At 43.2% G+C, this 15,849-nt stretch overlaps 1 protein-coding gene across 3 annotated transcripts in view; it reads left to right on the top strand.

Annotated features, from left to right (window-relative positions):
* XPO7 (exportin 7) overlaps window positions 1–15,849 on the top strand; it is a 314,334-nt gene that overhangs the window by 71,591 nt on the left and 226,894 nt on the right. For all 3 annotated transcript variants that reach the window (XR_003857049.1, XM_029603861.1, XM_029603860.1), the window contains exons 2-4: window positions 4,373–4,519; window positions 6,552–6,645; window positions 6,821–6,987. Coding sequence is in view for 2 of the 3 variants with exons in the window: in XM_029603861.1 (XP_029459721.1) it covers window positions 4,373–4,519; window positions 6,552–6,645; window positions 6,821–6,987 (408 nt within the window). In the remaining variant the exon portion in view is untranslated. The remainder of the gene's footprint in view (window positions 1–4,372; window positions 4,520–6,551; window positions 6,646–6,820; window positions 6,988–15,849) is intronic.

The raw sequence follows: 15,849 nt of genomic DNA, 5'->3' as shown, positions 1-15,849 counted from the left end.
TGTGATTTAACTACTCTGAACAATTTTGTGTCATCTGCAAATTTGATTATCTCACTCGTATTTCTTTCCAGATCATTTATAAATATATTGAACAGTAAGGGTCCCAATACAGATCCCTGAGGCACTCCACTGTCCACTCCCTTCCACTGAGAAAATTGCCCATTTAATCCTACTCTCTGTTTCCTGTCTTTTAGCCAGTTTTCAATCCACGAAAGGACATCGCCACCTATCCCATGACTTTTTACTTTTCCTAGAAGCCTCTCATGAGGAACTTTGTCAAACGCCTTCTGAAAATCCAAGTATACTATATCTACCGGTTCACCTTTATCCACATGTTTATTAACTCCTTCAAAAAAGTGAAGCAGATTTGTGAGGCAAGACTTGCCCTGGGTAAAGCCATGCTGACTTTGTTCCATTAAACCATGTCTTTCTATATGTTCTGTGATTTTGATGTTTAGAACACTTTCCACTATTTTTCCTGGCACTGAAGTCAGGCTAACTGGTCTGTAGTTTCCCAGATCGCCCCTGGAGCCCTTTTTAAATATTGGGGTTACATTTGCTATCCTCCAGTCTTCAGGTACAATGGATGATTTTAATGATAAGTTACAAATTTTTACTAATAGGTCTGAAATTTCATTTTTTAGTTCCTTCAGAACTCTGGGGTGTATACCATCCGGTCCAGGTGATTTACTACTCTTCAGTTTGTCAATCAGGGCCTACCACATCTTCTAGGTTCACCGTGATTTGATTTGATTACATTCCTATCCACCCATCTTCGTGATGTTTCCTATCTTTCCATTTCAAGGACAGTCCTCCCCTTTGGCCTCTCAGCGGCTCCCAGAGTGTTCACGTAATGCATGGCAGTGTTGGTGGTGTCCCTTCGACAGCGGGGCATGCAAATTTTCCCATACCTCAACGATTGGCTACTGGTAGCATCGAATCTCATGACGCTACTGACTCGGGTGCATCAAATAATAGACTTCTTGGACTAGTCATCAACTACCAAAAGTCCATGTTAACCCCAACTCAAATTCTGCAGTTTATAGGAGTGTGTTTAGATACCACTCGGAGCAGAGCCTTCCTACCAGAAGACAGGCAGTTGGAGATGTAATGTCTACTACGCTCCCTCAGAGTAATGCAGCGACCTTCAGCGCGTCAGATACTTACGCTGTTGGGACACATGGTAGCAGCCATCTATACTGTGCCCAACACCAGATTGCATATGCGTCGCCTACAGTTCTCTGTAGGCGACGCATATGCAATCAGTACTCTGTTTTATTGTTTAATGTAACGCCTTACTTGCGAAAGTTTTGTTTTATGGAAACCGACCTGATTCGATTATGTATATCGAGAAGGTCGGTATATAAAAACTCTAAATAAATAAATAAATGTCAATGGAAACAACACAACCTCTAAATCAAAGGCTAGTCCTGACTCAGGAGATGTTGAAAGACATAGAATGGTGGCTAAACAAGTCTACGCTGTCAAAGGGTGCGTCTTTCAGCACTCCCCCTTACAACACAGTCCTCACATCCGATGCCTCTCACAGGGTTTGGGGAGCACATTTAAACAAGCTGCAAACACAAGGACAATGATCTAGTCAGGAACAAAATCTGCAGATATATCTCCTAGAACTCAGAGCAATCCAGAATGCCTTACAAGCTTTTCTCACTCAGCTTCAAGGTCGCCGAGTAATGGTGTACACCAACAATCAAGTAGCAATGTTCTACATCAACAAACAAGGAGGGTCAGGTTCATGGTCCCTCTGCAAAGAGACGCTGCTCATTTTCGACCATGCATACCGCCACTCCATCCACCTCCAGGCGACCTACCTGCCCGGAGTAATCAAAACTCGTGCAGACAGACTAAGCCAGATATTCTACCCCCACAAATGGTCGCTCAACTAACAAGTGACTCAACAAATATTTGCTCAGTGGGGGTTACCAACCTTAGATCTCTTTGCCACGGAACAGAACGCAAAGGTTCCTCGTTTCTGTTCAATTTGGCCAAGTCATCGTCGGACGGCGCAAGGTGCCTTCCTCCTTCCTCTCATCACCAAGACCATTCAAAAATGTATGCAGGATACAACACAGCAAATATTAATAGCACCGGCTTGGCCCCGACAGCCGTGGTACACATCTGCTTCATCTCTCCATCGCAGATCCGATCAGATTACCGGATCAAACGGATCTCTTAACAAAGGACAGGGGAACCCTTCTTCACCCAATGCACTCCTCCCTTAACAGCATGGAGGTTGATCGGATCCTCCTGAAAGAGCAGGGCATCTCTGTAGAAGCCCAAGAAATCATTGTGGAATCTAGAAAACCATCCATGAGACGGAACTATGGGTTCAAGTGGAACCAATGCTCGACCTGGTGCGCATCGAAAGGACTACATCCCTTAGACTGTTCACCTGAATCACTGCTAGACTACCTTCACACTTTATACAAGGGAGATCTAGCAGCAACTTCTGTCAGAGTACATCTCAGTGCCATAGTGGCGTATCATCGACCACATTGTGGCCAGCCCATCTCATTGCATCCATTGGTATCTCAATTTATAAAAGGCCTATCTCGCCATAGTTCACCTATCTCCAAGCCTCCAGTACCATGGAATCTCAACCTCATCTTGGAACAGCTTATGCTATCACTCTTTGAACCTATGGACTCAGCCCACATGAAATACCTCACATGGAAAATGGTATTTCTTGTAGCGGTAGTCTCGGCACGCAAAGTTAGTGATCTATTAGCTTTGGTTCATTTCAGTCCCTATCTCCAATTTTATCATCATAAAGCCGTTCTCCGAACACATCCATCATTCCTTCCAAAAATGTTTGCCATTCCATTTGAATCAATTGATAGAACCACCAACATTCTTTCCTAAACCTCATCAGAATGACAGGGAACGATTACTTCACACCTTGGACTGTAAGCGTGCGTTAGCCTATTATAAGAAACGAACACACTCAGATTCAAGAGCGTCGCAGTTGTATGTCTCCTTCAATCCAAATGCACTGGCACTCTCGGTTGCTAAACGAACCATATCCAGCTGGATTGCACAATGTATTCAGTTTTGTTATCACAAGCAGAAGCTGACCTACCTTTCCACCCGAAAGCTCATCATGTGAGAGCAGACACGGCTTCGATAGCTCATCTGCGACATGTACCAGCCCATTGACATTTGTAAGGTGGCCACCTGGGACCTCCTTGCATCCGTTCACGTCCCCCTACTGTTAGATCAACAGACATCTGATGACGCCACTCTTTAACAACTTAATAGGGAAGTTGACTCTCCACTACAACTTGATCACATGCAAACAGATTGCTCAAACCACAGCATGATCGGAAGCTTAGGACTTCCACGACAGCAGGGCTAATTCAGCCCTGCTATCAACTGGAAAAAGCAAGTTTGCTTACCGTAAATGGTGTTTCCGTAGATAGCAGGATGAATTAGCCATGCTGACCCTCCCGCCTCCCTGGATAGTCGACCTAACATGTGTTAGATTCATATACTGCTTAATCATAGACTGAGGAGATTGTTTCCTGCGCGGGAACACATGTGCAGCCGCACAGAGCAAAGCTCTGACTTCCTCTTTGGAAGCTCTGCCTCCCGGGCCCTGATAGACAGTTCCCATGTCAGCATGGCTAATTCATCCTACTATCTACAGAAACACCATTTACGGTAAGCAAACTTGCTTTTCTAAGGTTCCTGATTTCTTCTCTGGTTTTTCTGATTGTACAGTTGGTGTTAACATTATTGTTAGTCATAAACTGTTAATTGTTTAATCTTATGCATTGATGTTTAGCTCTATCTTTAATTATTCTGATTAAGCTGCAGCCAAAGTAAACAGATCAATTACAGAGCAGGTTAGTACACCCAGTTGTAAGAGAGGTGCTTGTTGAAGGTATGCCTGGGTCTGTGTGCATAGGGTACAGGTAATAAATATCATCTGTGACACTACTCTTTCTCTCCAGAAACGTTTTAAGGTACTGGTGGTAACAGAAATTCTCCTGGATAATTGGATGCACTGTCTGCTGTCTTATATGGAACTATATTTCTCCTGCTTGTTACACTGAGCAATGCAGCTGGGTTTGTTCTCTGAGATTTTGTTTTTATCTTTGTAACGCAGCAGAGAAGAATCTCCACAACAGTAAGAGATCAGGGTAATTCAGACAGAGTAAATGGTATGAAAAGGCAGAGGAGAGTGGAATGCATGGGGAATGCAGGAGCTATAGCAAGGCTGACCTGGGACAGGAAAGCCCAGCACCTGGCAGAATGTAGCGAAAGTAAGGTTTTGGTAGACCTGTACTTTATTCCTAGAGAAATGCTGTGGGTGAGCAGACTTATATGTTCCCCTCTGTTTGTGTTCCAGAGCTTAGCCCAGCTGGAGAACCTATGCAAGCAGCTATATGAGAGCACAGACACAGCCACCCGGTTGCAGGCGGAGAAAGCCTTGGTAGAGTTCACCACCAGCCCGGACTGCTTGAGCAAGTGCCAGCTTCTCCTGGAACGAGGGAGTGTACGTAGCGTTTGGACATCAAAATGTGGGACATAGGGGCTGCTTATTCCTAATGAAGAATGGGAGTGGAGAGGGAAGAGCTGAAAAACAGTATCTGTGCTAGAGAAGCGAGGGGGGGGGGGGGGGGGGGAATCTGCAAGAGGGAATGGTATGGTAGGTGACAGTAAGCAGTGATCCATTTTGGGGAGGGAGATTGAAAGCCAATAATTGATCTTTCGATTGGAGGTGTGGGTGATGTTTGTAAATAGACTGTTCTCTGTATTTTTTGGGAAACAGGGACAAAGCAAGTGAAAGCTAAGAGCAGACAGTACCCTGGATTATAGGAGGAAAGGGAATGGTAGATAAGAGCAGAGGGTGCTTTAAATTTGGGGGAGGGGAAGTGGTAAGTCAGAGCAGCCTGAGCTCCAGACACACAGGCCCATACAGTAAAGTGCGCGGGAGAGCCGGAGCTTCAAGGCAAGTGCCCGCTCTCCCAACGCGCACCCAGGCACCTGTCCTGGGCGCACGATTCACTATTTAAAATTAGGGCCCGCGCTAATAAGGAGGCGCTAGGGACACTAATGCATCCCTAGCACCTCCTTATTGGTGAAGCGGCGGCTGTCAGCAGGTCTGACAGCCGATGCTTAATTTTACCATCATCTGTTGTCGAACCCACTGACAGCCATGGGTTTGGAAAACGGACGCTGGCAAAATTGAGCATCTGTTTTCCAACCCGCGGGCAAATTTTTTATTTTTTTTTATTTTTGGGGCCTCCGACAATATCACTATGATATTAAGTCGGAGGGTGTACAGAAAAGCAGTTTTTTCTGCTTTTCTGTACACTTGCCTGGTACCGTCTGAAATTAACTCCTGCCTTTGGCAGGAATTAATTTCTGAAAGTAAAATGTGTGGCTTGGCCGCACATTTTGCTTTCTGTATTGTGGGTGAATACCTAATAGGCTCATCAACATGCATTTGCATGTGATGAGCGCCATTAGTTTCGGGGGGATTGGCCGTGCATTTTCCAAGCGCTATTACCCCATACTGTATAAGAGGTAATAATAGCGCGTCAGAAACACTCGTCCAAACAGGGGCTAATGGTGCTCTCGGCTGAGCGCACCGTTCTGTATTGGCCTGACAATTAAGGCAGGGGAGGAGGGAGGGAGTGTTAGGGTAACAGCAGGCAGTGCTCCAGATTTGTGCATGAGAGGAGGCTGGTGCTCCAGACAAAAATTTAAACTTCTAGGTAATGTTAATTATTGTAGATATAATACATTTCTTAAGATATAAATTGCAGCTTCTCTTCCTTCCCTATCTCTGCTGCCCCATTCCAAGAATTCCTAAAAATCTCAGACATTAAGAGGGGAAATAACAGGACCTCAACCTAGTTTCTTAGGCACTTTTCCTTTACCTTTATTTGCTGTGAAATTGTAAGTGCAGCTTCCCATCTCCTACCTGAAGGGGACATGTTGCTAAGAATGTCTCTGATTAGATCGGGCACAGACATGGACCAGTTGATCAGAACTCAACAGGAATGTTCTTCCTAATAGAGGAATTAGGGACAGCTGCCTAGCCTTGATTAAGCAGCAGGTTTTGAGTGCCTGTGATTTTTCTGTAAGGTACTGTTTAAGTCAGAAGATCTTGACTCCAGGAAAGGGTTGAAAATGTGAAAGAAACTGGAGGATGAATTAAAAGTACCAGTAGTCAGTCTTCCTAAAAATGTTAAAAGTTCATGGGAGCAGTCATCTATGCCCAGCTGCTGCCCTCTACAGTCTTCAAGCAGTATTTCAGCAGAGTTGACCACGTAGAAATTCCAGCTAGACTTTTTGGTCTGCATTCGCATGATAGCAAGAATGCGTAGCATGTGGATCTAATTGTATTTATATAGTGTAAAATTATTTCATTTCTCTTATCTCCATTACTGTTATGCAATGTTTCCATAAGCCTTTAGATGACTTTGCAGTTCGCTCTGGGGCTTGTGCTATATTTCTGCTGCCTTCTTGTGAAGGTTTATATCATGGAACACATGTAACTGTTTCTTTATTTTTCACAGTCCTCCTATTCTCAGCTACTGGCAGCCACATGTCTCACCAAACTTGTGTCCCGTACCAACAACCCCCTTCCACTGGAACAGCGGATAGATATTCGTAAGTACGACGTGCTTCTTCTGTGAAACAAGGCCACGGTATTTGTTTTTTAGGTGTGGGAGAAGGAAGATTTAGTAAATCAGATCAGAGTTGTTTGAATTTGTGTCATTCATGCTTCCAGCCAACAGTATACTTAAAAAATATTGTTTTGAATTTCTGCTTTGTTGTCTTGCAGGGAACTATGTGCTGAACTACTTGGCCACTAGGCCAAAGCTGGCCACTTTTGTAACACAAGCACTTATTCAGTTATATGCTCGAATCACAAAGCTGGGCTGGTTCGACTGTCAGAAGGATGAATATGTGTTCAGGAATGTCATCGTAGATGTAACAAGGTTTTTACAGGTACGAGAGGAGGGGAAGGCTTAACCGATTTCTGTGTGTGTGGAGGGAGAGGACCTCTGGCTGAGCTTTGAGAAAAACATGGTTCTCGAACATATCTTGGTAAACCCCCAAACCTGCACTGCATTGACCAGTCACAAGTACTGTCTTTCAGCTGTTGACACCTGAGAGTGTATATCAGAAATGGTAAGCTGGCTGTAGATAAGTGCTGCGGGTTACACGATGGGTTGTGCGATGACACGTCTGTATGTAGGGATAGCATGTGGGTAGTCCTGCTGTCCAGACCAATTTACAGCCTGAAGCATCCAGAGATACAATTATGCTCATAAGTTTACATACAGCACTGGCAGAATTTGTAAGATGTATAGCATTTTAAGAAAACATGAGTGATCAGACAAAATACGTGTTATTTTTAATGTTTGTTTATTTATTTAAAGTCTTTTCTATACCGTCACTAAGTTATATATCATCGCAACGGTTTACATGTAGGCACATAAATTTGGAGTAAGCGTACTGTAGTACATTCTAACCGGTGCCATTAAGTTTCGGTACATTAAATCATAAAAATATGTCCAAATGTTTAGTGATGTAGGTTCTGGCCAGATGTACCTAGAAAGTACTTTTACAGGTCAAAAAAAATCACATTTACTGTGTTATATTATTACATTCATTGTGTACTCAATTTGTTAAAATATTGTAATGCACATTTATGAGAATAGTTCTGTGTGCCGGTGCTCTTCTGTTTATTCCAGTGTATTTTCTATTCTCCGGTCTCTTTATAAAAGGCTTGTTTAAAAAGCCATGTCTTTAGACTTCTCTTGAATGTTTTGGGGTCTCTCTGTAATCTGGTCTCCAAAGGCATTGTGTTGCAGAGTGTGGGTCCTGCTAAAGGCAATGCCCTTTCTCTTACCTGGGTTAGTCTTGCTGTCTTGACTGAGGGAATGGTTAAGAGAGCTTTGTTTGCTGAACAAAGGTTCCTGTGTGGGACGTGTACCCGTAGTGCAGTGTTTAGCCAGTCAGCTTTTTCATCATGTATTAGTTTATGTATGGTGCATAGTGCTTTGTATTTTATTCTTTGTTCTATGGGTAGCCAGTGAAGTTCGGCCAGAGTTTGTTATATGGTCTCTTCTTCTTTTTCCAGTTAGTATTCTCGCTGCTGTGTTTTGCAGAATTTGAAGTGGTCATATTGTTGTATTTGGGAGTCCTAGAAAAAGTGCATTACAGTAATCGGTACTGGCGAAAACTAGTGCCTGAAGCACTGTTCTGAAATCTGCAGAAGTTAGCGTAACTGTTTAAGTTTTCTGAGGATCATGAGTTTAGCATAGCCTTCTTTTACTTTTAGCGATTATGCGGGTAGATTTTCAAAGGGGTACACGCGTAGGATACGCGCGTACCCCCTGAAAACCTACCCCAAACCCCCCCTGCGTGCCGAGCCTAAATCCTGGGGCTTGCATGGAGGGGCGTGTTGGCAGTGATGCGGCGTTTCGGGGGCAGCGCCGCAGACGTGGATTTGGCCCGGGGGCATTCTAGGGGCGTGGCCGTGGCCTCCGGACCAGCCCCCGGGACCGGAACTCGGAGCGGGGCAGCTGGCCGGCGCGCGCAAAGTTAAGCCTGCTTCCAGCAGGCGTAACTTTGCCGACAAAGGTAGGGGGGGGGGGTTTAGATAGGGCCGGGGGGGTGAGTTAGGGAAGGGAAGGTGCGGGGGGGGGGGGGTGGAAGGAAAGTTCCCTTTGAGGCCGCTCCGATTTCGGAGCGGCCTCGGAGGGAACGGAGGCAGCCTGCGCGGCTCGGCGCGCGCAGGCTGCCGATTTTGGGCAGCCTTGTGCGCGCCGACCCCGGATTTTAATGGATACGCGCGTATCTATTAAAATCCCGCGTACTCTTGTTCGTGCCTGGTGCGTGAACAAAAGTACGCAATCTCGCTAATTTATAAAATCCGGCCCATGTTGTTTTAGATTTATTTCGGGGTCCATTATTATTCCAAGGTTCATTACTTTTTCCGCTAGTTCTATTTTCTGGTTGTCTTTGAGTATAATTGGGGTTTGAATGATTTCGATATTTTTTCTTTCTAAGTGTAGAAATTCCATTTTTTTCAATATTGATCACTAGTTCCATTCGGTTTAATAGTTGTTTTGTGATGTCTAGGTACATGTTAGCTAGGTTTAATGTTTTTTCTATTGTATCGTCGATTGGTAGAATTAATTGAATATCATCTGCATAGATGTAATGTATGATTCCTAATCCTGCTAGTAGATGGTATAATGGAAGCATGTATATGTTAAAAAGGGTTGCGGACAAGGCTGATCCCTGCGGTACACCTGTTTCAAGATTGATAGTGTGTTGTTGATCTGAACTTGAAAGAACCTATTTTTTAGATATGAGCTGAACCAGTTTATTGTTTCGTTGTGTAGTCCAATCTCTTCTAGTCTTTTTAGTAGAATTTTATGGATTACTGTGTCGGTACTGTAGTGTTTGCGAAATCCATGTTGTGACGGATATAGTAAGTTATTGTTATCAAGGTGTTCCCTAGTTGTTTCTGTACTGTTTTTTTTCTATTAATTTGGCTAATAAGGGTAGATTTGAGACTGGACGGTAGTTGTTTAGGATCGGGGGGGTCACTATTTTTTTTCTTTATGATTGGTTTTATAATTGCTCCTTTTAGTATATCTGGAATTGTTCCTTTTAGGGATAGGTTTATAATCTTAGCTAAGGTTGGGGAGACTGTGATGGCTGCTTTTTTTTATGTCAAATGTTGGTATTGTCGATTTTGTGTGGAGCTGGTTTTAGATTTTTTTAGTATGGATTCTACTTCTAGCTCTGATATTTCAGTGAATGAGGACCATTGAGTAACGTCTCTTTTTTGCAATTTAATTTCTTGTTTGGTGATGTTTGGATCTTAAGTTTGTAATTTTGTCGCTGAAGAATTTAGCTATTTCGTTGCATTTTGATTCTGGTAGACTTAGGGGTGATTCTTGTTTGTCATTGATGAGATTTGCTACTATGGAGAATAAGGTTCTTGGGTTGTTAGCGAACTTCTCAATTTTGTTGCTGTAGTATTCTTTTTTTTTTTTTTTAACGGTCAGGATAAAATTTTTGTAAAAGGCAAGATGATTTCTGAATTTGGTTAGGGTTTCAGTTGTTTTGAGCTTTCTCCATTTTTTTCTCTATTTTCCTGAGTTCTTTTTGCATCTTTTAGTTTTTCGTTGTGCCAAGGATTAACTTGTTTCGCTTCTTTTTTACACATTACTTTGGGGTTTATTTCATTTATTTATTTATTTAGCAGTTTTATATACTGAAATTCTTGTAGGGGGTACAAATCAGTTCGGTTTACATTGAACAAAAACAGTGCTTCAAAAGTGCAAGCAATTACAATGAACATTAACAGAATTTCAAAAAGAACAATTGAGAACAATTACAGAGAACTCTGGATTCCAAACAGAATAATATATTATTAACCAATGAACAAGCAGATGACATTTAAAACTTTTTAAAATTTATAATGAAACAGTGTTTCGGAGAGGAAAAATATAATACGCACGTGATAGCTGAGGCTAAGATCTTGGACTACGAAGCAGAAGAAGAAGGGGTTGATACAAAAATGGAATGCACAAAACTATTGTCATGGAGCAAAAGGCAAATAAGGGTGTCACTGTACAAAATAATTCAAGGCTAGAGGGTTAGATGAATGAACCTTAGAGAACAAGTGGAGGAGCCAAATCTGGACATGAGATTTATGACTAAGGCGATTTAAATGATAGAAAGAGACTAAATTACCACTCAAAAACGGGCAGGTTTTAATTCAGAGGATTATCTGAATAGGGAAATGCCTGATTAAACAACCAGGTTTTGAGTCTTTTCTTAAAAGTAACCGGGCAGTGTTCTAGCCGTAGGTCTGGAGGGAGAGAGTTCCAGTGTTTGGGACCAGACGCTGAGAGGGCTCTCATTCCTGAAGTTGTTTTTAGAAAGGGAACCTGGAGGGTGTCTTTATAAGCTGCTCTTACCAGCCTGGATGGTAAGTGCAGTCTAAGAGGGAACTTGAGATCCAAAGGTGTGATGTGGAATATCGCTTTGTGGGTGATGGTTAAAGTTTTGAACAGGATTCTGTAATTGATAGGGAGCCAGTGGAGGGTCTTCAGGATGGGGGTGATGTGGTCCCATTTATTGGATCTGGTTAGAATCCTGGCAGCGGCATTCTGCACCATCTGTAAAGGCTTGATAGTATTTGCAGGGAGGCCGATCAGAAGAGAATTGCCATAGTCTATTTTTGAGAAAATGATTGCCTGAAGTACTGTACGGAAGTCGTAGAAGTGGAGGAGCGGTCTGAGTCGTTTTAACACTTGGAGTTTGAAAAAGCAGTCCTTGGTAGTGTTGTTGATGAAGCTTTTGAAGTTAAGTTGTTTATCCATGAGGACTCCCAAGTTTCTGACTTGGGAGGAGAAAGTGGGAAGGGTAGCAGGGAGGGGGTTGCGCTGTGTGAAATTGCCGTCGTGCGAGATGAGTAGGTATTCCGTCTTTTTTGTGTTCAGGATCAAGTTGAGGCTTGATAGAAGGCTGTTTATGGACTTGAAGCAGGTGTCCCAAAACTCGAGGGTTTTGTTTAGTGATTCGGTGATTGGTAAGAGAATTTGTACGTCATCTGCTATCCTTTTGGTTGAGTCAAACCATGCTTCCATTGCGGAGCTGCAGTTATTGTAGTCAATATTTGTGAGTTTTTCCTTTAGTTTCTTTTAGTTTTTCAATATTATAGGGTGGATGGTACTTGAATTCTATCGGTTTGTGGTTTAAGGAATTTAACATTGGAATGAATCAGGAAATGGTCTGACCAAGGTATTTGAGTGTAGTCAGTTTTAACATGTTCTAAACATTTGTGGTTGATGAAGGTGAGATTGAGTGTCCAGCTTTGTGTGTTGAGTTGTCTGTTATTAATGAGAAGCCTAATGCTGTCATAGTGTCTAACAGTGTCTGGCATGTATCAGTTAACAGGTGGACGTCCATGTGAAGATTAAAGTCACCTAGCACTATGGAGGGTTTAGATATGTTTGTGTGTTGTAAGAAACTCGATTAGTGGTGAGATATTTAATTCAAGGAGGGTGGGAGGACAGTAGATGAGGCATATTTGTATGTTAGTGTCAAAGATGGCGATTTCATGATTTGTAGGGGGAGTTATTGGGATTAATTTACATTTAAAGGTTTTTTTCAATAATTAATAAGAGCCCACCTCCTCGCTTATTTATTCTGGGTACTGAGAAAACTTCATAATTTCTATGTGCTATTTGATTTTTTAGAACTACATCTGATTTTTTTTTAGCCATGATTGTTATTGCAATGAAGTTTGGTTTATTGTCATTATAGCAGGTCTGTGACGATTGGGAATTTTTTTGCTACTGATTGTGCATTTACTAGGAAGAATGCTAACATTAACATGTTGTTTAAGGTGGATTTATTTGAGTTGTTGGTCCTTTTTATCTGTATAAGGTTGCTATGTGAGTTTTCTTTTGACTCTTTTATTGTATTTTTATTTCTGTTAAGTGAAAAGTGTTTTCCATCTTTACCTTTATTTATTTATTTAGTGTTTTTAATTATACCGGCGTTCATGACAGGTATCACATCATGCCGGTTTACAATAAACAGGGTGTGAGATATACAGAGAACTAAAAAATTATAACAAGTGCATAGTTAGAAAATTGCAGTTACATTAAAACAGGGAAGTGCACAACTGGGAGCTGAGGGGAGAGAAGAAGGAGATTAACTGAAAGCAAATTGTTAACAAAGTTTGTAATGTCTGATAATAAGTGGCTGGAAGGTAAGGATCAGTTGAGGTCTGGATAAGCTTTTTTAAAAAGCCATGTTTTCAGCTTTTTCCTGAACGTTGGTAGGCATGGTTCCTGTCGCAGGTCAGATGGGATGGAGTTCCGTAGAGGTGGTCCTGCTGTTGAGAATGCTCTGTCTTTGAGGGATTTGTGTTGAAAGGTTTTGGCGTGAGGAACATGAAGTGATTCTTTATAAGACTCTAATGGGTCTAGAGGATGTATGTTTTTTGAAAGGAATTTGTAAGTTGAGCAGAGCTTGGTGATGGATGACTTTGTAAATGGTGGTGATGGCCTTGTACATGATTCTGTAGTGTATTGGCAGCCAATGAAGTTTTTCGAGAATTGGGGAGATGTGGTCAATTCTCCTAGAGTTTGTCAGGATTCTGACTGCTGTATTCTGAACCATCTGTAGCGGTTTGGTATGGGATGCAGGGAGTCCTAATAAAATAGTTACAATAATCTATCTTAGAGAAGGTTATTGCTTGTAAAATTGTTTTGAAGTCCTGCGAGTGGAAGAGTGGCTTAATTCTTTTAAGGACATGTAATTTGTGGAAACAATCTTTGGTAGTTTGGTTGATGAATGATTTTAGGTTAAGACGGTTGTCTATGATAGCTCCTAGGTCTCTTATGTGAGAGGTTTGAAGGTTGGCTGGTGGGTTTGAAGTGATGTTGTTTTCTGGGGATATAAGTAAGAATTCAGTTTTTGAAGCATTGAGGATTAGGTTTAGACTGGTAAGGAGGTATTTAGGTTCCATGTTTCTGGATGGAGACTTTCTGGTCTATCACAGCGGTGGTGCGCAGCGGGGGGGGGGGGGGGGGGGGATTCTTGGCTTCCCTGGATTTGACGGAAGCGTATTTGCACATTGGTATCCACCGGGATCATCAAAGATACCTTAGATTCATGATTCTCGAAAGCATTTTCAGTTTTGAGCTCTTCCATTCGGCCTAGCCACGGCTTCAAGGACTTTCACCAAAGTGATGGTGGTGGTAGTGGCAGCCCTCAGAAAGGAGAAGGGTGCTGGTTCATCCATATCTGGACGACTGGCTCATCCGAGTGAAGTCGGAGGACCTTTGCAGACAGGTGGTGGAAGTTGTCTTGCACCACTTGAGATCCTTGGGCTGGGTTATGAATCTGGCCAAAAGCCACCTTTTTCCTTCACAGGTTCTGGAGTTGTTGGGTGTGCGCTTCGATATCCGTGTGGGCAAGGTCTTTCTCACGGAGGAGCAGATTTTCAAACTGTGGGCACAGGTTCGGCACCTGTTGGATATCCAAGTGCCCATGGTCTGGTATTGCTTGCAGGTCCTTGGTTCTATGGCTTCGACTTTGGAGCTCATCCTGTGAGCGTTTGCTCATATGAGACCTCTACAGAAAGCGTTGCTAACCCGCTGGGATCAGATATCAGAGCTGTTTTATCTCCCGCTGCTGCTTACAGAATTCGCCAGGTCCCGTCTTGACTGGTGGCTTGCCTGGGACCACTTGGGGCATGGGGTGGACCTCGAAATGTCTCAATGGATGGTAGTGACTACCGACGCCAGTCTCACCGGTTGGGGCTATGTGTCATTCCTAGTTAGTACAGGGCTGATGATCGACGGAGTGTTAAGCGCCACGCCATTTTTTATAACGCTTATGGCCAGGGAGAGAAGAACACTTAGATTTTGGTAGAAAGCATAATTTTTTATTGAACAATATAAGTATTCTTGGAGATGCTGATGCCATGCCTCTGACAAACTGACTACCAGCATCTCGTATACAGGAAGTGATCCTTCTTTTATAGATAACATACAATATTATAGAAGATTCTAGCATTGTGTGACTGCCCAAAGAATCATTTACATAGGTTGTCATGTCAACAGCATGATAAGATCATCCTTAGCTACCCCTGAGTATTTCTCCCAGGTGGGTCCCATTTACCATCACTCTTTGGATAGTCTTTTTTGTTCTTTTAGAATCTTGCTGGTCAGGGTAATTAACACATCTGTGGCTGTGTTTATAGAAACCCCTGAGAAAGAGTGCCTCTGTTGTGACAGGATAGCCTGAAGGTCCCTCTGTTGGCTTCTGCTTTGTGACCCTATGATTAGGCGTCATGTGGAGCCAACTTGACTGCCTGTCCAGATGTCCTAGGAATTCTGCAAGTCATTCTCAATAAGTCACTTAGTTCTTGCAGCCAAGGTAGGCTAAGAACCAGGGGATTCTGGGTCAGTTTCTTTTCTACATGTTGGTTTTCTGTTCAGGCACACTCCTCAGGAGGAAGCAACTTGGTCCATCAATCATCTAGAGATGGTGGTGCAGTTGGCTTTGGAAATGTTTCTTCCCCTTCTGCACAACCGGACAGTCAGTCCTGACAGACAATGCGATGGCGGTGGCCTACATCAATCGTCAGAGGAACCAAGAGTCGGCTGGTAGCTCTGAAAGCGGAGATGCTGGTGACCTGGGCGGAGCAGCATTTGGCCTTGATAGTGTCATCGCACATAGCGGGGTCTGACAGTGTGCAAGCGATTTTTCTCAGTTGGCAGTGGTTGGATCCCGGGGAATGGGAGCTATCAGAGAATGCAGTAGCCTGCATTTCTCGCAGATAGGGCACTTCTCACATGGATCTGATGGCAACTCAGAGGAATGCCAAGGCACCATGTTTCTTCAGTCACAGAAGAGAGCACAGAGTGGAGGGGTCGATGCCCTGGTGCTCCCTTGGCCACATGACATTCTGATCTATGTGTTTCCTCCTTGGCCTCTGGTGGGCTAGGTTGTAAGGAGAATAGAGGTCCACTCAGGTTGCGAAGGCCTTGATTTGTGGATCTGGTCAACCTAGTGGTGGATGGGCCCCCCTGAGGCTGGGCCATCTACCAACTCTTTTAAGATAGGGCCCTATATTTTCAGATCAATCAGATCGCTTTTGTCTAGTGGCTTGGCTTTTGAAAGGAGGCAACTAAGGAAGAAAAGATATCCAGAGGATGTTATTTCTACTCTGCTGCGAGCTCACAAGACCTCTACTTCCTTGGCATATGTCCGTGTTTGGAGAGTCTTCGAGACTTGGTATATGGAGCAGAGGGTTATTCC

The sequence above is a fragment of the Rhinatrema bivittatum genome, chromosome 5 (genome assembly GCF_901001135.1).
Source record: "Rhinatrema bivittatum chromosome 5, aRhiBiv1.1, whole genome shotgun sequence".
NCBI classification, from domain to species: Eukaryota; Metazoa; Chordata; class Amphibia; order Gymnophiona; family Rhinatrematidae; genus Rhinatrema; species Rhinatrema bivittatum.
Note: the sequence above shows the minus strand (reverse complement) of the source record. Positions and strands in the feature narration are given on the sequence as shown.